This window comes from Gigantopelta aegis, chromosome 13 (genome assembly GCF_016097555.1).
Source record: "Gigantopelta aegis isolate Gae_Host chromosome 13, Gae_host_genome, whole genome shotgun sequence".
Classification (NCBI taxonomy): domain Eukaryota; kingdom Metazoa; phylum Mollusca; class Gastropoda; order Neomphalida; family Peltospiridae; genus Gigantopelta; species Gigantopelta aegis.
The window spans coordinates 6271132-6297912 of NC_054711.1; the positions used below are offsets into that span (position 1 = coordinate 6271132).

At 37.4% G+C, this 26781-nt stretch overlaps 1 protein-coding gene across 3 annotated transcripts in view; it reads left to right on the top strand.

Annotated features, from left to right (window-relative positions):
• Positions 1–26781, top strand: part of LOC121387668 (von Willebrand factor D and EGF domain-containing protein-like) — a 137187-nt gene that overhangs the window by 97570 nt on the left and 12836 nt on the right. For 2 of the 3 annotated variants that reach the window (XM_041518855.1, XM_041518856.1), the window contains exons 17-32: positions 3769–4000; positions 5817–6076; positions 8089–8241; positions 9087–9191; positions 10606–10720; positions 14945–15207; positions 15781–15889; positions 17321–17431; positions 17878–18015; positions 18887–19021; positions 19924–20049; positions 21088–21183; positions 21984–22079; positions 23089–23184; positions 24546–24737; positions 25848–25943. In XM_041518855.1, the coding sequence (XP_041374789.1) occupies positions 3769–4000; positions 5817–6076; positions 8089–8241; positions 9087–9191; positions 10606–10720; positions 14945–15207; positions 15781–15889; positions 17321–17431; positions 17878–18015; positions 18887–19021; positions 19924–20049; positions 21088–21183; positions 21984–22079; positions 23089–23184; positions 24546–24737; positions 25848–25943 (2323 nt within the window). Of the gene's footprint in view, positions 1–3768; positions 4001–5816; positions 6077–8088; positions 8242–9086; positions 9192–10605; positions 10721–14944; positions 15208–15780; positions 15890–17320; positions 17432–17877; positions 18016–18886; positions 19022–19923; positions 20050–20191; positions 20363–21087; positions 21184–21983; positions 22080–23088; positions 23185–24545; positions 24738–25847; positions 25944–26781 lie in introns of those variants that run through there. The other variant, XM_041518857.1, reaches the window with a different exon arrangement.

A 26781-nucleotide genomic window follows, 5' to 3' on the forward strand; every position in this document is an offset into this window, starting at 1 on the left:
TAACTATGGACTACATGTCAGAATTAACAACTGTTTGAAATCCAATAGCAGGTGATTAATAAGTCAGTGTGTTTTACTGGTGATGTTAAACCAACCGAACTCTAACTATAGACTACATGTCAGAATTAACAACTGTTTGAAATCCAATAGCAGGTGATTAATAAGTCAATGTGTTTTACTGGTGATGTTAAACCAACCGAACTCTAACTATGGACTACATGTCAGAATTAACAACTGTTTGAAATCCAATAGCAGGTGATTAATAAGTCAGTGTGTTTTACTGGTGATGTTAAACCAACCGAACTCTAACTATGGACTACATGTCAGAATTAACAACTGTTTGAAATCCAATAGCAGGTGATTAATAAGTCAATGTGTTTTACTGGTGATGTTAAACCAACCGAACTCTAACTATGGACTACATGTCAGAATTAACAACTGTTTGAAATCCAATAGCAGGTGATTAATAAGTCAATGTGTTTTACTGGTGATGTTAAACCAACCGAACTCTAACTATGGACTACATGTCAGAATTAACAACTGTTTGAAATCCAATAGCAGGTGATTAATAAGTCAATGTGTTTTACTGGTGATGTTAAACCAACCGAACTCTAACTATGGACTACATGTCAGAATTAACAACTGTTTGAAATCCAATAGCAGGTGATTAATAAGTCAGTGTGTTTTACTGGTGATGTTAAACCAACCGAACTCTAACTATGGACTACATGTCAGAATTAACAACTGTTTGAAATCCAATAGCAGGTGATTAATAAGTCAATGTGTTTTACTGGTGATGTTAAACCAACCGAACTCTAACTATGGACTACATGTCAGAATTAACAACTGTTTGAAATCCAATAGCAGGTGATTAATAAGTCAGTGTGTTTTACTGGTGATGTTAAACCAACCGAACTCTAACTATGGACTACATGTCAGAATTAACAACTGTTTGAAATCCAATAGCAGGTGATTAATAAGTCAATGTGTTTTACTGGTGATGTTAAACCAACCGAACTCTAACTATGGACTACATGTCAGAATTAACAACTGTTTGAAATCCAATAGCAGGTGATTAATAAGTCAATGTGTTTTACTGGTGATGTTAAACCAACCGAACTCTAACTATAGACTACATGTCAGAATTAACAACTGTTTGAAATCCAATAGCAGGTGATTAATAAGTCAGTGTGTTTTACTGGTGATGTTAAACCAACCGAACTCTAACTATGGACTACATGTCAGAATTAACAACTGTTTGAAATCCAATAGCAGGTGATTAATAAGTCAATGTGTTTTACTGGTGATGTTAAACCAACCGAACTCTAACTATGGACTACATGTCAGAATTAACAACTGTTTGAAATCCAATAGCAGGTGATTAATAAGTCAATGTGTTTTACTGGTGATGTTAAACCAACCGAACTCTAACTATGGACTACATGTCAGAATTAACAACTGTTTGAAATCCAATAGCAGGTGATTAATAAGTCAATGTGTTTTACTGGTGATGTTAAACCAACCGAACTCTAACTATGGACTACATGTCAGAATTAACAACTGTTTGAAATCCAATAGCAGGTGATTAATAAGTCAATGTGTTTTACTGGTGATGTTAAACCAACCGAACTCTAACTATAGACTACATGTCAGAATTAACAACTGTTTGAAATCCAATAGCAGGTGATTAATAAGTCAGTGTGTTTTACTGGTGATGTTAAACCAACCGAACTCTAACTATGGACTACATGTCAGAATTAACAACTGTTTGAAATCCAATAGCAGGTGATTAATAAGTCAATGTGTTTTACTGGTGGTGTTAAACCAACCGAACTCTAACTATGGACTACATGTCAGAATTAACAACTGTTTGAAATCCAATAGCAGGTGATTAATAAGTCAGTGTGTTTTACTGGTGATGTTAAACCAACCGAACTCTAACTATGGACTACATGTCAGAATTAACAACTGTTTGAAATCCAATAGCAGGTGATTAATAAGTCAGTGTGTTTTACTGGTGATGTTAAACCAACCGAACTCTAACTATAGACTACATGTCAGAATTAACAACTGTTTGAAATCCAATAGCAGGTGATTAATAAGTCAATGTGTTTTACTGGTGATGTTAAACCAACCGAACTCTAACTATAGACTACATGTCAGAATTAACAACTGTTTGAAATCCAATAGCAGGTGATTAATAAGTCAGTGTGTTTTACTGGTGATGTTAAACCAACCGAACTCTAACTATAGACTACATGTCAGAATTAACAACTGTTTGAAATCCAATAGCAGGTGATTAATAAGTCAATGTGTTTTACTGGTGATGTTAAACCAACCGAACTCTAACTATGGACTACATGTCAGAATTAACAACTGTTTGAAATCCAATAGCAGGTGATTAATAAGTCAATGTGTTTTACTGGTGATGTTAAACCAACCGAACTCTAACTATGGACTACATGTCAGAATTAACAACTGTTTGAAATCCAATAGCAGGTGATTAATAAGTCAATGTGTTTTACTGGTGATGTTAAACCAACCGAACTCTAACTATGGACTACATGTCAGAATTAACAACTGTTTGAAATCCAATAGCAGGTGATTAATAAGTCAATGTGTTTTACTGGTGATGTTAAACCAACCGAACTCTAACTATGGACTACATGTCAGAATTAACAACTGTTTGAAATCCAATAGCAGGTGATTAATAAGTCAATGTGTTTTACTGGTGATGTTAAACCAACCGAACTCTAACTATGGACTACATGTCAGAATTAACAACTGTTTGAAATCCAATAGCAGGTGATTAATAAGTCAATGTGTTTTACTGGTGATGTTAAACCAACCGAACTCTAACTATGGACTACATGTCAGAATTAACAACTGTTTGAAATCCAATAGCAGGTGATTAATAAGTCAGTGTGTTTTACTGGTGATGTTAAACCAACCGAACTCTAACTATAGACTACATGTCAGAATTAACAACTGTTTGAAATCCAATAGCAGGTGATTAATAAGTCAGTGTGTTTTACTGGTGATGTTAAACCAACCGAACTCTAACTATGGACTACATGTCAGAATTAACAACTGTTTGAAATCCAATAGCAGGTGATTAATAAGTCAATGTGTTTTACTGGTGGTGTTAAACCAACCGAACTCTAACTATGGACTACATGTCAGAATTAACAACTGTTTGAAATCCAATAGCAGGTGATTAATAAGTCAGTGTGTTTTACTGGTGATGTTAAACCAACCGAACTCTAACTATGGACTACATGTCAGAATTAACAACTGTTTGAAATCCAATAGCAGGTGATTAATAAGTCATTGTGTTTTACTGGTGATGTTAAACCAACCGAACTCAAACTATGGACTACATGTCAGAATTAACAACTGTTTGAAATCCAATAGCAGGTGGTTAATAAGTCAATGTATTTTATTGGTGATGTTAAACCAAACGAACTCTAACTATGGACTACATGTCAGAATTAACAATTGTTTGAAATCCAATAGCAGGTGATTAATAAGTCAATGTGTTTTACTGGTGATGTTAAACCAACCGAAACCAACCAAACTCTTAACTATAGACTATATGTCAGAATTAACAACTGTTTGAAATCCAATAGCAGATGACTGATAAGTCAATGTGTTTTACTGGTGGTGTTAAACCAACCAAACTCTAACTATAGACTATATGTCAGAATTAACAACTGTTTGACTTCCAACAGCGGATGACTAACTAACCAATGTTTATTATAATATCAGCTAAAAGACAACACGACTTGGGCTATATACAACCTTCACCTTCTGGAGAACATCTGCGAGGCCACCATCATGAGGGAGTTGCACGCGTTTGTATACCCTGGCAACGTCCTGCCCAATTGGCCCACAGAGCTCAGTGATGCCTACATGTGTCCGGATGGTTGTGTCTATGGCAACTGTAGTAGCGGTGGCTGCAAGTGTCTTCGCGGTTTCACAGGACCGTCTTGTAAAGAAGGTTAGCGTGGTTTATACTGTATATATGTTTTTATTTAATTTTTTAAACAATGGCATTCAGGTATATGTGATGATTAATGAAAATACAGTTTGAAGTAAAGCATACAATAGGACAACTAGACTAACCGTTTTCCTGCAGACATAGAAAAATAATACACGTGTCTATTGGAGACGATTTTTCTTACGTGTAGCTGACAAATGTACCTAACGAGTGAATGTGAGTCAGATACGTTTGGACCCCAATAATTGTAAGATAAATCCTCGCCAATGAGCATGAGGGTATTACACAATTTCTTACGCACCATGAAAAGGTAATTTCGTTAGATTTAAGATTTAATTTAAGCTAAATAATTTAATATTTCAGAATAGTTTCGGTTAGTGTGCATTCACATAATTATACTGATCATCATATTTATGAACTTTTGGGGTAGGATACCATCAAATATGTCGCCTGTAAATAAGTATTTGCAACAAATCGTTTTAACTCTTGTCCTAGGCACAAACATCAAGGCTAGAAATTTACAGGGAACAGGAGGTCAAAATACACAATACGCTTTCTCGGATAATCAATTTCACAAACAACATTATAAATCATTGGATTATGAAATTAGTACCAACTACGGTATGGAATGACCAGTATTGAATTAGATATCGTAAGTGATAATGAAAGATAATATTAGTTTAAAGTCACATAAAATGAGAGTACAGTTTATATCAGTAAAATTTGTCTGCAAGTATTTCTCAGTTTGTAGTATTTTCTTCCAGATTATGTTAACAGCCGAATTTGCTTTCCATTCCTTATTTGTTTGCATTTACCATAGTTTGACACCCACCAACGGTAACCAATGTATTTTTCATGCTGGGGTGTCGTTAAACATCCATTCTTTCATTCATTTATGAATTCATTCATTGCTTTCCATTCCACAAAATGATTTTTGAGTCTTTAAAATAGTTAAAAGGAATGAATGAATGAATAAATGAATGAATGAATGAATGAATGAATGAATGAATGAATGAATTAATTAATTAATTAATTAATGTTTAACAACACCCCAGCAAGAACAATATATCGGCTATTGAGTGTCAAACTATGGTAAAGGCAAAACATTAAGTTATGAACAACATCAATATACGAATTCAACAGTTAAATTAAAACACAGTGTAAAGAACCGTGCAAAAAAATCACAGATAGAAAAAATTAAAATTTATAATAAAATTCAGTATCACGAATAAATTGCCAAAAAGTTTAGGATGGAATCGAAATGATTCCATCACATTTCTTTGTTCAAATATATTTTTTCGAATTTCCTTCAGATGATTGCACTCCACCAAAATGTACACTGACAGTGCTCACACTGAGGTGGAGGATCCTTCTCATGAATCAACAAGTACTTGTGTTGAACTCATTTTCGAAATTCATTTCTTTTAAAGGGACATCCCTGAGTTTGCTGCATTGTAAGATGTTTGTGACTAAAAAAATATTTCTACGATTAAACGTGCACATTAAATATATTTTCTTGTTTAGAATATCAGTGTCTGTATATTCAATGTGTTTCTGGTCATCTTAATATTTGTAAGAAGCCCAAACTGGTTTTTGTCTTCAAATAAATGTTTTTCTTTTAGGACATTAAATGAAATTTAACCTAGTACAAATAATTATTAGAACGATCAGAAACACGTTTAATATACAGCCACTAATATTTTATGCAGAAAAATATATTTCATATATAATCACAATCGTTATAAAGTGTCTGTTAGTCGATAACATCTTAAAAATTGTAGCAAACTCAGGACTGTCACTTTAATGATCTTAATAGTACTTCCGACTGAACCCCCAACTACAACACCGACTACAACGCCAACCACAACACCGACCACAACACCAACAACTACCACTACACCTACCACCACCACCACCACCACAACCACGACAACAACGATCCCTACGACAACGGAAATGCAACCAACGGAACCTACGTTTGAAATCTGTGATATCAGAACTGCGGATTGCTCGCTTGTTACGTTGGAGATTCCACCGGCCGCTAAGAGAATGCAGTGTAAAGTCACCCCAGTGCAGGTAATGTTAACATTGCCATCTGAGTGTTTGTTTGTATTATTTATTATTATTATTTTTTTTTATTATTATATATTTTTTTTTTTTTTTATTATTATTATTATTATTATTTTTTTTTTTTTTTATCCCACTGCACCCTTTCCTTTTACTCCCTTGAATTTTTTAATTCCCTTTAATTTCTTCCCGATCTGGCAACTCCTCCTATCTTTCAATTTCTTTCACTTTCCACCTCCACATCCCAGTTCTTGTCTCTTAAACCACAACATATTCTTATCTCTTGTGGCTATCCGTGCCACACTTCTGCCATTCCCTGTAGTCTTAGTCTGTATTATTTATGGCTGATGCTGTTCCATAATATTATTTTGAACTCTTTTTTTCCATCTGTTTGATGAAACTCTTGCACATTATCATTTTGTTCAGTGTTTGAGATGAAGTGACAGACTTGAGAACTGCGATGGCTGTACTCATGACGGGTGCCAGGCACCGAGGGAGCAGGATATGCTCATCTTTCGCGAACGCCTGATACCATCACCGTTATTCCTTCAGTGATTCATGAGTGCATGTCATCACAGCTCTGTCCTGTGCTAGATTGGATTTAGTAAACTAGTCTGGGAGTGGCAGTCCTCTTTGTGGCGATGCAAGAGGGATGAAATCTCCAGTAAAGGATCTTGGAAGTGGCTGTCCTCCTATAGACGAGGCACTAGATAGACATTTGTGGAATCAACCACTATCGAGTTTGACAGTAAAGGATCTCGGGAGTGGCACCGTCGTCTCACTGAGGCCACTAAATGCTGCAGAAAGTTCCTGAGAATGCCTATTTCGCAGATGCATGGTTAGGATCCATGCGTCTTGGCGAGGGGTTGTCACGGGTGGTCGGCTGCTACGGGAACGGTCCCTGACCTGGTTGTTTTGTTGATATCGTTGCCATAAGTGCCATATGGTGTTTCTGTGGACGTTGAATTGACGTGCGACGTCACGCTGCGAGGTCCCAGATGCAAGCATCCCTATGACTCGCCATCTGTCATTTTCATTGAGGCGTGGCGTGACGAAATTGCATCAAATAGTTCACTAATGGTGTTTTTCTGTCTGGACTTCTGAAGGCTGCACAGAGTGGCAATGTTTTGTGACTGAATGTCTGGCCTTTTATGGTGAACACTGGACAGGATTTCTCCCGAATATTCCATTTTTCTTGCACAAAGCATGCAATCGCTGCAACAACTGCTTGGTTGCATATCTTTGAGCTGTTTCATGCACATTTTCTCTGGTTTACATCCATAAATCCATTCACAAATTTATTACTCCAAACAATCCATGTCACAATAACTTTTGCCTTTTAGTATATAATCACTTCTTATTTATTTTATTCAGATCATAAATCATGTAATCACTTGTTATTTATTTTATTTAGATCATACATCATATAATCAATTGTTATTTATTTTATTCAGATCATACATCATATAATCACTTGTTATTTATTTTATTTAGATCATTAATGATGTAATCACTTGTTATTTATTTTATTCATATCATACATCATACATCATATAATCACTTGTCATTTATTTTATTCAGATCATACATCATATAATCACTTGTTATTTATTTTATTCAGATCATACATCATGTAATCACTTGTTATTTATTTTATTTAGATCATACATCATGTAATCACTTGTTATTTATTTTATTCAGTTCATACATCATATAATCACTTGTTATTTATTTTATTCAGATCATTAATGATGTAATCACTTGTTATTTATTTTATTTAGATCATTAATGATGTAATCACTTGTTATTTATTTTATTCAGATCATACATCATATAATCACTTGTTATTTATTTTATTCAGATCATACATCATGTAATCAATTGTTATTTATTTTATTCAGATCATACATCATATAATCACTTGTTATTTATTTTATTTAGATCATACATCATATAATCACCTGTTATTTATTTTATTCAGATCATACATCATATAATCACTTGTTATTTATTTTATTCAGTTCATAAATGGAACCATGACTCGTCTGCCGGGATCCATAGTAACAGGAAGCTCGACTGACAAACCGGAAACCATCACTTGCCTCTTGCCAGACTTGGATTCACTACGCCGCGTATTTGCCTCAGCCAGCCTGATTGAAAGCCTAGTTATAGAGGTCTTTATCGCTTGGTGTCACTAAAATAAAATTAAACTGTGATTGTGAATTTATACAGTGATACCTCTCTAAATTGGACACCCACAGAACCAACTAAAACGTTTGGTTTTTATGGGTGCCTGGTTAGAGAGGTTATGTTCTGTACTAATATTTAAAAAGTGATTGTGAAAAAAGAAATGTCTTTCAGGAAATTCCTATTTACACAGAGTTCACTTTTGAGAGGTTCACTGTTTATTGATAACCAATGAAATGTTTTATATATTTAACGATGCACTCAGCACATTTTATTTACAGTTAATGATAACCAATGAAGTTGAACTATAATTTTTACTGTAAAATGCTGTCTCTGTCTGTCTACCTGTCTATCTATCCATTTATGTGTAAAATAAATACGTATATTATTTAGTATTTTTTATTAGTCAGGTTATACACATTTCTACAAATTGCAAATAGGCGTAATCCATTTATGGGGGGAATTAGATAAAAACAAATTTGGGCAACCCTGTAACTTTTGCATATAACCCGTTATGACCATATAAATGATATCTGTCCTGAGTTGGGTTTCTGGCTTTCTTGAGACGGAACCCAGGACAGACATGCTCGAAGCCTCTGTGGTACATAAGCATGTTCAAAAGTTACGCAACGCAATATAAATGATGTCCAAATGTCCAAAAGAACAAATGGCGTATGCAAAATAAGACTTGCGTAAGCGACACACAAAAGAAACCATCGTTCTTGCAATTTTCAGAGGTCTGGTCATAGCAAACTGTTTAAGATTGGAATAATGAAATACATCAAGATTAAATATATCCATGTCACTGATGTTTTGTAACTTTTTGTTCCAGGCCGTTGATCTGGATGGTAGGACTCTAGCCACCAAGACTCTAACGTACCAAGACTCAGTCTGCCGAGACTGTGGTGAAGATGGTCGATTTGGATGCACCATTAAGGTAACTGCCACATTTACACTGGGAAGTGGGACAGGTAGGGTCTTGTAATACCGACATTATATTATGTTGGGGTAGACTTTTTTCCATACTTTTAGGGACAGGGGATAAAGGGGAGTTCGGTGCATCCGACATGAGATCACAAAATTTACTTTTTGTCTCACCTTACCTTGTCTCACGAAGTAAAAGAATGAAATATAGGTGTTACTTCTCTGGCAGCAATGATAGCAAACATGTGGTCAACATTTACAGTTAGCTCAATGTTAAAATTTCGAATTCAGCTTTATATGATGTTGATAAAGTACATATACAATTTTGTAAACGAGTATTGGGTGTAAGAAAAGGAACGTGTAACGAATTTGTTTATAGCGAACGGGGACGGTTTCCCCTTCAAATAACAAGAAAACTGAGAATTTTTAAATATTGGATAAAATTACGTAACACTACAAATTGTATTCTAAGGGGTATATATGAAGAAATGGCACACTATAACGATAATTGGTTAATTAACATTAGGCACGAATTGTATTCACTTGGATTGAACTATATTTGGAATTTATCGTATGTTGACGACAGTATCTACATTATAATCAAAGAAAGGATATTAGATACTTTTAAGCAATTGTGTTACAGTAAAACAATGACAACGTCTAGAGGACTTTTATATCAACATTTATTAAATGAATTTAGATTACAAACGTATTTAAGATTGCCAATGGAAACGCGTTATATAAAAGAAATATGTAATATGCGCACATAAATTAAATGTAGAATCTGGCAGGTATCGAAACATTGAACGATCAGAAAGAATATATACTCTGTATAAAGCTAATGCCATAGAAGATGAATATCACTTTATAATAGAGTGTCCACAATACAAAGATTTGCGTTGTAAATATATAAAAATGTATTATTATAAGAGGCCAAGTGTGTATCGTTTTATACAGTTATTAACCACCGGTAACAATAAGGAATTGAATAACCTAGGCAAATATTTAGTGCAAGCGAATACAATTAGAGATCGGTTAATGCAGGATAATAGTTAATGTAATAAATGTAACTTGTATCACTTCATTTGTCCATGATTATATATAAACCACACCCACCATTGTTTTGCACGTGTGTATTTTATATAACTATGTTGTATTATTTATGTTATGTATTCAGCTGATGAGTTGTAAAACTCAAAGCAAAATAAAGAACTTGAACTTGTATCTTTCACAAACTTTATGCCATACATCAATGAAACTTGGTTTATAGTAATGAATGTTCACCTCAAAACATATTTTAAAATTTGTTGAAACAAAAATTTTAATTGACATTTTAATTAGTATTACATTGTATTATGATAAAATATAGCCTAGGTGTATTATTGGTATGTTCCGCCTCTTTGAAACATATGTTTGTCATGTTGTAGAACAATTCGTGTTTCATCGACTTCATCTGCTACTTGAATCTGACAAAGAACCCAAACAACGAGTGTGAACAGTGTGTTCCTGGGGTCGACAGAACATCGTGGTCGGAGATTTCAGGTTGGCATCACATAAACTGGCAAAATATGTTTACCATAGTTGAAATTAAAAATAAATGCATGTTAATCGTCAATTCATTTATGTTATTACCATTGTTTGACACACAATAGCCGGTGTATGTTTGTGCTGGGTTTCGTTAAACATTCATTCATTCATAAATTAACATGCGTGGAAAATAAATAAGTATTGTTAAAGGGACATTCCTGAGTTTGCTGCAATTTTAAAGATGTTATCGACAAACAGAGACTTTTTAACGATTGTAATTACATATCAGATATATTTTTCTGCATAAAATATTAGTGGCTGTATATTAAACGTGTTTCTGATGATTCTACTATTTGTACTAGGTTGAATTTCATTTTATTTCCTAAAATAGTTTTTTTCGTACGTACAAAATTATATGAAGACAAAATCTAGTTTGGGCTTCTTACAAATATTAAGACGACCAGAAACATATTGAATATACAGACTCTGATATTCTAAACAAGAAAATATATTTAATATGTAAGTTGTCACTATTCTGAAATCATAAAATATGCAAGTTTCATAATTTATATTTAATTTAGCATTTATGTAAATTAACATTATGAATGCAAACCAAAAGTATGTTATGCATGTTACAAAATCTTGAAAAATACCAGTTTTAGAAATAGATTTATTCAGCATTTATCTTAAAGAATAAACAAATAGTTAATGTAAACTTTGACTAAAATTGCAGTTGCCTACTTGTAATTTTAACATAAATAATAAAATATATTTATTTTCAACAAACTACAAACATCTGTATTAATATAAAAATGACAAGTTCTTCTCATCCCTAAACCTCCCCACTAACATTAATTCTAATGGGGGAGGGGACTGGAAAACTTCCATAACTACACCTCTATGTAATTTAAATAATACTATAGTCAAATATATACAAAACATGTTGTTAAAATACTCATGTTTTATATAAAATCATACACGTATATGTGACAGCTAGGTATCTATCCACTATTTGGGATGAATAATAAGCAAACTATTAATGGGCGTGGCCAACTGCTTTGATACAACATGCAAGTAAACTGGACACACGTCTCCATCATAAGTTGTTATTATGAAAACTACATTTGTACGTAACTTCCTCCCCCACCAAAACCAGCTGTCATATTTGTTAGTGTGAATGTATTTACAGACAACATCCCTCAGTCACTTCCTTCCCCCACCAAGACCATCTGTCATATATGTTACTGTGAATATATTTACAGACAACAGTCCTCCATAACTTCCTCCCCCACCAAGACCAGCTGTCATATTTATTATTGTGAATGTATTTACAGACAACACCCCTCCATAACTTCCTCCCCCACCAAGACCAGCTGTCATATTTGTTATTGTGAATGTATTTACAGACAACACCCCTCCATCACTTCCTCCCCCACCTAGACCAGCTGTCTTATTTATTATTGTGACTGTATTTACAGACAACACCCCTCCATCACTTCCTCCCCCCCCCACCAAGACCAGCTGTCTTATTTATTATTGTGAATGTATTTACAGACAACACCCCTCCATCACTTCCTCCCCCCCCCCACCAAGACCAGCTGTCTTATTTATTATTGTGAATGTATTTACAGACAACACCCCTCCATCACTTCCTCCCCCCCCCCCCACCAAGACCAGCTGTCTTATTTGTTATTGTGAATGTATTTACAGACAACACCCCTCCATCACTTCCTCCCCCACCAAGACCAGCTGTCTTATTTGTTATTGTGAATGTATTTACAGACAACACCCCTCCATCACTTCCTCCCCCACCTAGACCAGCTGTCATATTTATTATTGTGAATGTATTTACAGACAACACCCCTCCATCACTTCCTCCCCCCCCCCCCCACCAAGACCAGCTGTCTTATTTATTATTGTGACTGTATTTACAGACAACACCCCTCCATCACTTCCTCCCCCCCCCCCCTAGACCAGCTGTCTTATTTATTATTGTGAATGTATTTACAGACAACACCCCTCCATCACTTCCTCCCCCACCAAGACCAGCTGTCTTATTTATTATTGTGACTGTATTTACAGACAACACCCCTCCATCACTTCCTCCCCCCCCCCACCAAGACCAGCTGTCTTATTTATTATTGTGACTGTATTTACAGACAACACCCCTCCATCACTTCCTCCCCCCCCCCCACCAAGACCAGCTGTCTTATTTATTATTGTGAATGTATTTACAGACAACACCCCTCCATCACCAGCTGTCCTCAGACAACCCCCTCCATCACTTCCTCCCCCCCCCCACCAAGACCAGCTGTCTTATTTATTATTGTGACTGTATTTACAGACAACACCCCTCCATCACTTCCCCCCCCCCCACCAATCCAACCCCCTCCATCACTTCCTCCCCCCCCCCACCAAGACCAGCTGTCTTATTTATTATTGTGAATGTATTTACAGACAACACCCCTCCATCACTTCCTCCCCCCCCCCCACCAAGACCAGCTGTCTTATTTATTATTGTGAATGTATTTACAGACAACACCCCTCCATCACTTCCTCCCCCCCCCCCCACCAAGACCAGCTGTCTTATTTATTATTGTGAATGTATTTACAGACAACACCCCTCCATCACTTCCTCCCCCCCCCCCCAAGACCAGCTGTCTTATTTATTATTGTGAATGTATTTACAGACAACACCCCTCCATCACTTCCTCCCCCCCCCCCCACCACCAAGACCAGCTGTCTTATTTGTTATTGTGAATGTATTTACAGACAACACCCCTCCATCACTTCCTCCCCCCCCCACCAAGACCAGCTGTCTTATTTGTTATTGTGAATGTATTTACAGACAACACCCCTCCATCACTTCCTCCCCCCCCCCAAGACCAGCTGTCTTATTTATTATTGTGAATGTATTTACAGACAACACCCCTCCATCACTTCCTCCCCCCCCCCCACCAAGACCAGCTGTCTTATTTATTATTGTGAATGTATTTACAGACAACACCCCTCCATCACTTCCTCCCCCCCCCCCACCAAGACCAGCTGTCTTATTTATTATTGTGAATGTATTTACAGACAACACCCCTCCATCACTTCCCCCCCCCCCCCAAGACCAGCTGTCATATTTATTATTGTGACTGTATTTACAGACAACACCCCTCCATCACTTCCTCCCCCCCCCCCACCAAGACCAGCTGTCTTATTTATTATTGTGACTGTATTTACAGACAACACCCCTCCATCACTTCCTCCCCCCCCACCAAGACCAGCTGTCTTATTTATTATTGTGAATGTATTTACAGACAACACCCCTCCATCACTTCCTCCCCCCCCCCACCAAGACCAGCTGTCTTATTTATTATTGTGAATGTATTTACAGACAACACCCCTCCATCACTTCCTCCCCCCCCCACCACCAAGACCAGCTGTCTTATTTATTATTGTGAATGTATTTACAGACAACACCCCTCCATCACTTCCTCCCCCCCCCCCCACCAAGACCAGCTGTCATATTTATTATTGTGAATGTATTTACAGACAACACCCCTCCATCACTTCCTCCCCCCCCCCCCACCAAGACCAGCTGTCTTATTTATTATTGTGAATGTATTTACAGACAACACCCCTCCATCACTTCCTCCCCCCCCCCCACCAAGACCAGCTGTCTTATTTATTATTGTGAATGTATTTACAGACAACACCCCTCCATCACTTCCTCCCCCCCCCCACCAAGACCAGCTGTCTTATTTATTATTGTGAATGTATTTACAGACAACACCCCTCCATCACTTCCTCCCCCCCCCCCCCCCAAGACCAGCTGTCATATTTATTATTGTGAATGTATTTACAGACAACACCCCTCCATCACTTCCTCCCCCCCCCCCCACCAAGACCAGCTGTCTTATTTGTTATTGTGAATGTATTTACAGACAACACCCCTCCATCACTTCCTCCCCCCCCCCACCAAGACCAGCTGTCATATTTATTATTGTGAATGTATTTACAGACAACACCCCTACATCACTTCCTCCCCCCCCCCCACCAAGACCAGCTGTCATATTTATTATTGTGAATGTATTTACAGACAGCACCCCTCCATCACTTCCTCCCCCCCCCCCCCACCAAGACCAGCTGTCTTATTTGTTATTGTGAATGTATTTACAGACAACACCCCTCCATCACTTCCTCCCCCACCTAGACCAGCTGTCATATTTATTATTGTGAATGTATTTACAGACAACACCCCTCCATCACTTCCTCCCCCACCGAGGCCAGCTGTCATATTTGTTGGACAAGAAGTGAATCTGCACTTCAATGCATTTGATGCTGAAGGGTCAAAGGTCAAGTTTTCAACTAATCGAGAGGACGCTACTATCACAGATGATGGAGATTTCTATTGGAAGCACACGACCAATCAGGTGATACCTGGGACAAGCACAGAACAGTTTCAGATCACAGCTGTGGACACATGCAACGCTTCGACAACTGTGGCATTAGAGGTAGGTTGTGGGGCTTTTCTCTATCCTACAGACCCGTCCTTTTCTCTTAATTAGTTCCATCCTATAGTTCAACTTCGTTTTGCTATCTGTCTCCACATCCCAGTCCTTGTCTCCCATATCTGAAAGGTTCTTGGCTCTTGTGGCTGTCTGTGCGAAATGAAACTTTTAATTCCTGCAACATCTTCCATTGCTAAAAAAGAAATGCTGTCTGCCTGCACATTCCAGTCCTTGTTTCTCGAAAATTTGGCAGGTTCTTGGCTTTTGTGGTTATCTGTGCTAATTAAAACGTATTCCAATCCTTGCATTTCCTATCATTTAGCTTATTTTTATGTCTACTTTCACATCCCAGTCCTTGTCTTTCCAATATTTGATAGATATTGGCTCATGTGCCAAATACAACGTCTATCAATTGTTGCATCTCATATTAGTCAATTTTGTTTTGCTGTCTACGTCCACATCCCAGTCCTTGTCTCTCCAAATGTTGACAGGTTCGTGGCTCTTGTGGTTATTTGTGCCATGTAAAACACATCTAACTTGTAATAATATATTGAAATACTGTATTTGTTTTTGCAGGTAATTATTCTGACGTGTGAGTGCAAATACGGAGGTAGCTGCGTAAACCACACGTTCTTGCTCAGTGGAGAGATTGACTACTCGTGTGCCTGCAGTCCAGGGTTTACAGGTAATAAATATAAATAATTAATTAAAGAAGAATTTAGGAAAAACAGAAATTTCTAATGATTCCTTTAATGGAAAGGAATGTTTGTATTAACTATGGCAGTTTGGAGTTTAACATATTGGTTATTTTAACATTGGGTCAAGGGTGAGTAAGAAAGAACCTGCTGTCATCACATAGGCTACTCCTACCAATAAAGCAGCAAGATACGTTTTATATGCACCCATGAATCATTGTCAGATGTTTTGCTATTAGAAAGACTGCCATTCCACAGAACGACACAATCATTCCTACTTGTAGAAGGACTACCATTTCCAAAGATTCCTATTTCGTCTGCTGGACTTCCACTTTCCCAAAATGATACATCCTTCCTACTTCATATGTAGGATTACCACTTCCCAAGTTTCCTAATGCGTCTGTAGCAGGACTGCCACTTCCCAGAATCCTTCCTATTTCATCTGTAGGACTGCCATTTCCGAAGTTTCCACTTTTCAGAAAGATACATCCTTCCTACTTCGTCTATAGGACTGTCACTTTCCAGAACGATACATCCTTCCTACTTCGTCTATAGGACTGTCACTTCCCAGAACGACACATCCTTCCTACTTCTTCTATAGGACTGTCACTTCCCAGAACGACACATCCTTCCTACTTCGTCTATAGGACTGTCACTTCCCAGAACGACACATCCTTCCTACTTCGTCTATAGGACTGTCACTTCCCAGAACGACACATCCTTCCTACTTCGTCTATAGGACTGTCACTTCCCAGAACGATACATCCTTCCTACTTCGTCTATAGGACTGTCACTTCCCAGAACGATACATCCTTCCTACTTCGTCTATAGGACTGTCACTTCCCAGAACGATACATCCTTCCTACTTCGTCTATAGGACTGTCACTTCCCAGAACGATACACCCTTCCTACTTCTGTATGAAGACTGCCAATACCCAGAACAATGCATCCTTCCTTGGTTGTCCAATGGACTGCTTCTTTTCAGAAAGATACATCCTTCCTAGGTCTGTTTGTGTACTTTGGTATACAATAAGTGTTCTTTGTGTGACGTTGTACCCCTTCATGGTAGTATCTAGCGGGCGGAGGTGGGAGGTGGTCAAGTGTCACAATTGCCCCACCCCAAAACAAATACTTGACAGTTTACTGGTTATTGATATTGACGTTTTAAGTATGTAACTTTCCTTAAAATGCTCAAAAATGGTATTTCAAAACCTCTAGATTTCAACATTTCCAGGGTGTGTGTGTGTGACATGCCCCCGGACCCCCTAGTATCTTGTTCCTTCCATACTCGTTTGTTCCAAGAATTCATCTCCCTTCCCCGACCCTCCACACAAAAAAATCCAAGCTACGGCCCTTTCTGTAAACATCCTTCGGCTTCTCCTGTCCAACACATGTATACAAGAACTTTTTTTTCCTTTCAGGAAAACGTTGCGAGTCTGACATAGATGAATGTGCCTCCAGCCCATGTAATGGAGGAACGTGTCTTGACAAAGTTGCCGGCTTTATTTGTCTTTGCAGCTACGGATTTACAGGTTTTTTACTCATTTTTCTTACACAACATAGGTAAATGTAATTCTAAATTACTATTATTGAATTCATTTCTGTTAGGTTTATTGTATAATTACTCATTGGCATAGTCTGCATTTTATATGGGGAGTGTGGACCAACCAGTTTTTCAGTTGTGCTATGGGTGACAGAAAAATTTATAAAATGTGATAGGGGAAAAGGTTTCCAAAAAAAATCAACGTAGTAGAATATAATTGTACAGCAGTTTCGTCTAGCTTTTATGCAAATTATATGGGTTGAAATGACATTCTTTTGATCACCTCAAAGATGGAAAATACACTTACATAGTACTGCTATATACTGCCTGTTATAATGACTTACGTTGTGGTGATTACATAGTTTTCGTTAATGTCTAAATGACTTACATTGTAGTTATTATATATATATAAACTGAATGTGTTGTTTCTGACAGGCTCGTACTGTGAGGTGATTGAAGATTTCTGCGCCACAGATCCGTGCTATCCCGGTGTGCACTGCGAATCCATTCCCAGTTCCTTTAAATGTGGACCGTGTCCCAGTGGAATGGAGGGTAATGGATCTTATTGTCAAGGTAACTATAATAATGATTTCTGTTGAAATCACAGACCCTAGTTTCAATTCGTATAAACGGACTCTTAAGTTTGGTTAATCTATAAACCTGTAAAACGGCCACCTAAATCGGATCCCAAATCACTCAAATACCTGTATTAAGCGGCCACAGTAAATGTTTATTATTATATGAAAGGGATATTTTTGACAACAGCGACAAGGTGCAGCAAATAACCGATCTTCACACCTTCAGGAATAATAGTACTCGCTCTATCCCGACATCTCTACTGTGTATCAGTTAAGAAAGTATGACTCTGCAATGCATCTAATTGCCTCTGGGTAGGTTAAGCTTGACATTTGTAGATTCACTTACTATGACAATAAACTGCATGAAATAGGAATTAAATAATTAAATGAAAAATGAAAATAAACTTATTGAGAACAGGTCAATTGCCTCATTTCCGAAGGAGGCAAAAGTTGATTTATAGTCAACTGTGGAGCACACAACCATTGTGCAGTAAGGACGTCAACAAAAAAGAAACAAAAACAAACCTGTCAAAGACTGTATATGTGGCAACCTGTAATCAGCGGTCACCAGTCTTAAATGGTCGTTTTTCTCAACTCCTGTGAGTGACCGCTTAAGACAGGTTTGATTATAGACAGATAGATAGACAGATAGATAGATAGATAGATAGATAGATAGATAGAATGATATATAATTAGGAAGATAGGAAGATAGATATAGATATAGATAGACAGATAGATAGATAGACAGACAGACAGACAGATAGATAGATAATTTAACGGTCACTGATTAAAATGAATATTCTGATGACTGTCATAAACCCCATTTTTCTTTCCATTAGCTAATGCAAAACCATTTTATATTGTAGAAATTGACTCGTGTGCGTCCAGCCCGTGTTTCCCTGGAACTTCGTGTTCAGATATGAGAGCTCCACGTTCGGGATTCTCTTGTGGTCTCTGTCCACCATTCTTCAGAGGTGACGGAATCACCTGCGGAAGAACAGGTAAGTTTAACTTGAAGAATATTAGTAAGATAGGAAAACTAGGCAGGCACATGTGCAGGAGAAGGTCTCGAGTCGAAACACACACCCTCCTCGTTTCCAAGCAAAATTTCTTTCTGTTTTCAAAATATTTTCCAGGGCAGCATGACTCGACCTCCCCATCCCCATCTTAAAATTATTGTTCAACATTGTACAAACCTCCCTCCACAGTTTCCTGCACATGTGCCTGCTGGGGTTCCCACTTTCTCAAGTAAGCTAGACAATTTGCTTAGAAACGTTGTAGTTATGGAAAAGTCTAAGAATTGTGGAAATTTTGACATGAAATAATTGTCATGGAATTAAAAAATATAACTATATTTTTTTTACATTGTATCTAAACTAAAAAAATATATTTGTTTCAGAGATGTTGGTTAACTGGGGTTCTCACTATTTCTGGAAAAACATAATTTATATAAAATAAATTTAAAAAATGTATGTGTGTCATGATGTCTGATGGGCATGACACATTCCAAATTGGATGTGCTATATACATGTAGTCTAGTAGGTGTGTCACATTGCCAAGTGGGTGTGTCATATTGCCAAGAGGGTGTGTCACATTGCTAAATGGGTGTGTCATATTGTCCAGTGGGTGTGTCATATTATTGGGATTTTTGTTATTTATCTGTATGATTTGAATTCTAAAAAACTGTTTGTATTTCGTGCTTGTTTTCAAATTGTTCTCTAACTAGGGTTCCCACTACTTCTGGAAAATAGAACGTCTGTACTGATAATTCAAGTTATGCAAGAAACTGGAAATTTTGACATAAATAAAACACTACAAAAAGGTCATAGACTTTATGCATACTTTGTTTAGCTAGGTAATTTTTTCGTGGTATTTAAAGTATGTATCTTGTGTTTTATTTCAGAGCTGTCAGCCTGTGACAAGGCTGTGTGTTCCTCAGTTGCTGCCTGCTCCGAGTCCGAACTCTTCCCTGGCTTCAGGTGTGGTCCGTGCCCTGCTGGTTATGATGGAAACGGGACAGTCTGTATACGTAAGCATTCACTCTTCTGTCATTGGTCTTTATGTAGTTGTATTGGCATAAAGGTTTCCCATTTGTTCGGTTGGTAGAACACTGCTGAAGGGCAGGTGCATGTACTCAAAACAAAGTATTTAAAAATATATATATTTTCCAGGAAATTATGACTCGATTCCACGTGGAAACTGTGTATGTCACAGTTTAGAACCTGACCTTCATAATCTCCTGCGCACACACACCTTAAGTGTCCACGATTTGAATCCCCTCGATAATACTTGCATCTGTTGAATATAGTAAACTGTTGTTGGTGCTGAGCTATTCTAAAATGGTATGTATTCATAAGCATTCATGTGTTTGCTATTGGTCATTTAATGACCTTTTATTTGATGCTGAGACAACAGTTTAAAATGTTATCATCTAATAACTTTGTTGACCTTCCCTTGGTACTGAGTGAGTTTGTATAGTCATTGGTGTCTGTGGTCATTTGACAACCTTCCTTACTCTCGAAATAACATTTTAGAATGCTATCCCTCAGTTACCAGATCCATGGACTTTTTCGTTTCCTTTCATAGTACTGACATAGTCTACACTTTTATCCTTCATTTAACAGTGTATGTGATTATTTGGTAATTCATAATTTTTCTGAAAACAACGTAGTCTCAAATGTTACCCTTCAGTTGCCAGGATCTGTGGCCATTTAATGACCTCCTTTTGGTGCTGAATTTAGAATACTACCCTTCCTTTTCCAAGGTCTTTGGTAATTTGTTGACCTTTTCTTGGTACTGAGACAGATTTTAATGCTATCTTTCAGTGACCAGACCATTGGGTGATCTGTCCTTGCCACTGAGACAACAGCTTGAAAAGTTATCCTTCAGTCACAATTAAATACATGTATTTATACACGTAATTTGTTTCATGCTCTTTTGTCAAGTTTATATGATGCATGTATTTTGACTTATTCACATACTGAACAGACCACTACTACAGTATCTAATAATACTACTGATATGAGTTAAATGAATCTTTATTTAAATAACCTGACTTATTTTTCAGCTATATGTGATCCACGTTGTCAGCGCCGACAAGTGTGCACGGCTCCCAACCGATGCGAGTGTCCGGCCGGCTACACGGGAAACAAGTGTCATCTACGTCAGTATTTAGTTCTCTAGTACTTCTTAGACTTATATTATGTTAGACATATGGGCGGGGTCTAGCTCAATCTGTAAAGTGCTCAACTCCGGTGCCTGCATCATAGGATCAAATCACCTCAGTGGTCCCAATAGCGGTTTCCCCCCTGTCAGAATTACCAAGTGTTTTACATCCAAAAGCTGATGATTAGTAAGTCAATGTGCTCTAATAGTTTCGTTAAAAAAATCTTAAACAAACTTTATATTAGAGATGCAAGCTACCATACTGCCAAGTTGTTGTGTCATATTGCCAAGTGGGTGTGTCATATCACCAAGTGGGTGTGTCATATCACCAAGTGGGTGTGTCATATTGCCAAGTGGGTGTGTCATATCACCAAGTTGTTGTGTCATATTGCCAAGTGGGTGTGTCATATCACCAAGTGGGTGTGTCATATTGTCTAGTGGGTGTGTCATATTACTACATGGGTGTGCCATGTGTCTAGTGGGTGTGGCATATTGCCACATGGGTGTGCCATGTATCTAGTGGGTGTGGCATATTGCCAAGTGGGTGTATCGTATAATATAGTGGGTGTGGCATATTGCCAAATGGGTGTGTCATCTTGTTTAGTCGGTTTCGTATTGTCTAGTGGATTTCTCATATTGTCTAGTGGATGTGTCACAGTGTATACTGGATTTATGATATAATCTAATGCCATTTTGTCAGTTGGTGTGTCATATAATTTAGTGGGTGTGGTATATTGTCCAGTGGGTGTGGCACACTATAGATTAACTAGTGTCACAATGTTGTTATTGTGTTTTCAGCTATATGTTTCCCTATGTGTCGGAATGGTGGTCTCTGCTATCTACCAAACCAGTGTCGCTGTTTCCGAGGCTACTCCGGAGAATTCTGTGAACACAGTGAGTTTCTTTAAAATACCACTGAATATTCATCATTTATTTACATAATTTATTTTCTTTTCCTGGATTAGAGGAGCTTGAGTCGTGTTTGCGCCCAGTGATCTTCATCTCAGTGCATTTAAAACAAATTACAAATTCATTTTATTAAAAATTTAATTAATTTAAAGGGACAGAACCTAGTTTTTTAAACGCTAGGGCATATTTTTCACTGTTAGAGCCATTTTTTATCATTGAAGTCAGACATTATTTTGATTTTATTGTTTGTATTATCCATTTCCGTACAACCCAAAATGTTTCTGGTCATCTTTGTGTTTACAATACCATAAAATGCATTTTTCATATTTAACAAAAACCCAAAACCGCACGTGCGTCTGACAAGTAACGGTTATGAAGACTATTTTTAAAGAGTATTTCACCGTTTTAACGTTATATACTTTTGTTTCACCTTGTTGTAACTTTGTCTAAATGTGTTGCAGGTTTGTAGATAAACCAAACTAAGTGTTCTTTTTCACAGGCTCAAACTAGGGTTTTGGGTCTGGACGGGTACTCGAGTAGCAAGACTCGAGTCCGTTCACAGGACTCTAGTGTACCAGTGCAAGGAAAAGCACTCTCAATTAATTATATGTTACGTCATTTTGCCATATGCTTGCCGCCGGTTACATTATAGGGCTATTAAGACATGGAGGGAAAACAGAAGTCGAATGTGTGGAATGCAATACAATGGCATAATTTGGAAATCTATGTTTAGCGCTGGAATTTAGATGAATAATGTGATTTAACTTATATTCCTTAGTCTCGTTAGCATCTAAGTTTCGGGTACTAGGGTCCGGGTCGAGTTTGACCCTCGCGAATCCAATATTTTGGACTCGTGGAGGCCCTACTAGGGTATGTGACTTGCACGGAATAAAATTGATGACAATTGAATTACTCTAACCAGTGCTTTAACTTAGTTTAAGATATACATGTATTATATTATTATAGTGTTTGACTATGGTAAATCTTTTGGCAGGTATCTGTACACCAAAGTGTCGTAATGGTGGACACTGTTTTGCCAGAAATCGATGCAGATGTCGTTATGGGTTCACTGGACCCAGATGTGAATTACGTGAGTTTTTAATATGACAAATGTGTAAATCTTTGTCATATATTTTAAATTAAAAACCTACAACATTTCAAGATTTTATTTCATTTTTCTTATGCAGATAACCGATTTATATGTTTATAAAGTTATTCGATTATGCGATATAATTTATATTTGTTTAATGCTAACATGTTCTGTGCAACATAATAATATGCATATAACCGATTTATTCTATAAACCGGTATGCAGTTAAGTGGATTCGACTGTATTACCATAAAAGTATCGCATTTCTAATCATGGCAGGCACCTATAGATATTATATAAATACCTACCGGACTCTGTTTTGAACAACACTATGACTTTGTGATGGGCAGAAAAACAGATAATCAAGGCATCATAATAGTCTTCTTCAAACAGAGAAAATATATTTAAATTAAAAGGACAGTGTGGCATATATTTGGGAGACGCCATGTTCCTCCTCTGTCCCCTTTAATTATGGCTAACTGTGCCATGTATGAATAAGACACATTCCCTGTTTATATTATTTTCTATGGTCTTTGTTTTTTTATCACTGCAGTAGCAACCGTATCTGATGTGGGAGGCACACACTTCAGTTCGGAGTTTGCACATCATTTTAATATAGTGAAACATCCTGGGACCTATTTCACTAAACATCTTAAGTTTAGTCTGATACAAGCAGTTATTCAGGTCATATGTGTACACGTGTTTGGCATTTATTTCACGTAGAAACTTACATCATTATGGAAGATGGAGCATTTTAAAGACCAAGGGAAGGACGTAGCCCACTGCTAAAGTGCTCACTTGATGCACGGTAGGTTTAGGATCGATCCCCGTCGGTAGCCACAATGGTGTTATTTCTCGTTCCAGCCAGTGCTCCACAATGGTTAACAAAGGCCGTGGTATGTACTATCCTGTCTGTAGGATGGTGCATATAAAAGATCCCTTGATGCTAATTAAAAAAGAGTAGCCCATGAAGTGGCGACAGCGGGTTTCCTCTCTCTATATCTGTGTGGTCGTTAACCATATGTCTGAAGCCATATTACCGAAAATAAAATGTGTTGAGTGCATCGTTAAATAAAATATTTCCTTCCTTCTTTTAAAGATAAAAAATAATATTATATGTTTGTACTTCAAACTACATTAGTTGTACTGTTAGTAGTAATAAGAATTGTGGATTAGTGGTAGATTTACGTTTACGTACAAAACTTGGCTTACGATGTTTTGTGAAATTGGGCCCTGGATCTTGCAGCCATGTGTATATAATAAGAATCATCTATATAACAATAGTATGATTGTATATTTGTATAAGACACATTCTAACATTCTATGTTTTGTGATATTTTTTCTCTGTTGTGTATTTTCAGAAGCTTGTCGGCATGCATGTCAAAACAACGGCGTATGCATCGGTCCTGACAAATGCCGCTGTCGTAGAGGGTGGGAGGGTAAATACTGCGAAATCCCCTCCTGTTACCCTCCCTGTTTCAACGGTGGAACGTGCATCAGGCCCGAGGAATGTGTGTGTCCTGTCGGCTACATGGGCAGATACTGCCAAACAGGTCAGCTGAGTATTTATACCATGTCTGTCTGTATAATGTCTGTCTGTCTGTGTCACTGTCTGACTGTGTTTCTCGCTGACATCCCTCCCATTCCCTCAATCTCTCTCTCTCCCTCTCTCTCTCTCCTTCGATCACTCCCCCCTTCCCATATATCTCTCTCTCTCTATTTCCCTTTCTCTCTCTCCCTCCCTATCTCTCTCCCCCCTCTCTCTCTCTCTCTCTTTCCCTTTCCCTATATCTCTCCCTTTCTCTCTGTCCCTTTCGCTCTCTACTTTTCTCCCTCTTTTTTGTTTCCTCTCTCCCTCCCTCTTTCCATCCCTTTCCCTATCGCTCTCCCTTTCCTTCCCTCCTTCTCTCTCTCTCTCTCTCTCTCTCTCTCTCTCTCTCTCTCTCTCTCTCTCTCTCTCTCTCTCTCTCTCTCTCTCTCTCTCTCTCTGTCTCCATCCCTCCCTCCCTCTGTCTCCCTCCCTTTCTCAACTATCTCTACCAGTGTCCCAAGACTGGTATATCAAAGGCTGTGGTAAGTGCTATCCTGTCTGTGTAAAGTGCATATCCAGGATCCCGTGCTGCTAATGGAGAAATGTAGCAGGTTTCTCTGAAAACTGTATCAGAATTACCAAATGATTAATTATCAATGTACTCTAGTGACATCATTAAACAATTAAACAATTTTGATGATTAATAACAATATGCTCTAGTTGTGTCATTAAAGGGACATTCCTGAGTTTCCTGCAATGTTTAAGATGTTATCGACTAACAGAGACTTTTTGACGATAGTAATTAAAATATTAGTGGCTGTATATTAAACTTGTTTCTGGTAGTTCTAATATTTGTACTAGGTTAAATTTCATTTTATTTCCTAAAATAATTTGTTTCGTACGAACGAAATTATTTAAAGACATAATCCAGTCTGGGCTTCTTACAAATATTAAGACGACCAGAAACACATTGACTATACAGACACTGGTATTCTAAACAAGAAAATATATTTAATATGTAAGTTTAATCGTAGAAATATTTTATTAGTCGGAAACATCTTACAATGCAGCAAACTCGGGAATGTCCCTTAACAAAATAAACTACAATATATCTCTTTGATGTACCTTTCAGCTCTGTGCAACCCTCCCTGTGAGCATGGTGGGAAATGTAAACGATTCAACACGTGCAAGTGTCGTAGTGGCTACACTGGAAGTCGGTGTGAGAGGGGTGAGCATTTGTTTCACTTCAGGGGTGGGTCCAGTGGAGGGTTTGGGGGTGCCGCATGCCTCATTAACTGCAAATGTTATAATAAAACCCTAATGTAAACAAATATATGATAAATTACTGGAAAAAACCCCCAGAATGATTGTTAAAAAAGACAAGTTTCTTTGTTGACATTAAAGTAGAAGTAGTTTCCCAAACAATCTACAGTGTAGCATTTAAACGTTGCTGACACGGAAGTTATTTGGGGGGTGGGGGGGGGGGGGGGTCACTTCAAAATTCTGCCATGAGATGCACACTCCCAATTCCCTCCAAATTGATCCATACAATAGCCAATAACACATTTGATTTGCATTGTTTACAAATAATTAACTGACATGTAGTGACGTGTTTTAGGCTCCAAAACTTGTGTAACAAAGGACATGGTATGTACTCTCTTGTCTGTGGGATGGTGCATATAAAATATCCCTTGCTACTAAATTATTTAAAAGAGTAGCGCTGGGAGTGGTGGTAGTGGGTTACCCCTCTGACCATCTATGTGGTCCTTAGCCATATATCAGATGCCATAGAACAATAAGTCAAAAGTATTGTGTGTAAGTAAAGTATTGAGTGCATTATTAAATAAAACATCTCTGCCTTCTGTAAGTAAAATGTGTTGTGTGCACCTTTAAATAAAAAAAATTTGCTTTCTGTAAGTAAAATGTGTTGAGTGTGTTGTTAAATAAAAAAATGTCTTCCTTCTGTAAGTAAAATGTTTTGAGTGCATCATTAACTAAAACATTTCTGCCTTCAGTAAGTAAACTGTGTTAAGTACATCATTAAATAAAATATTTCTGCCTCCTGT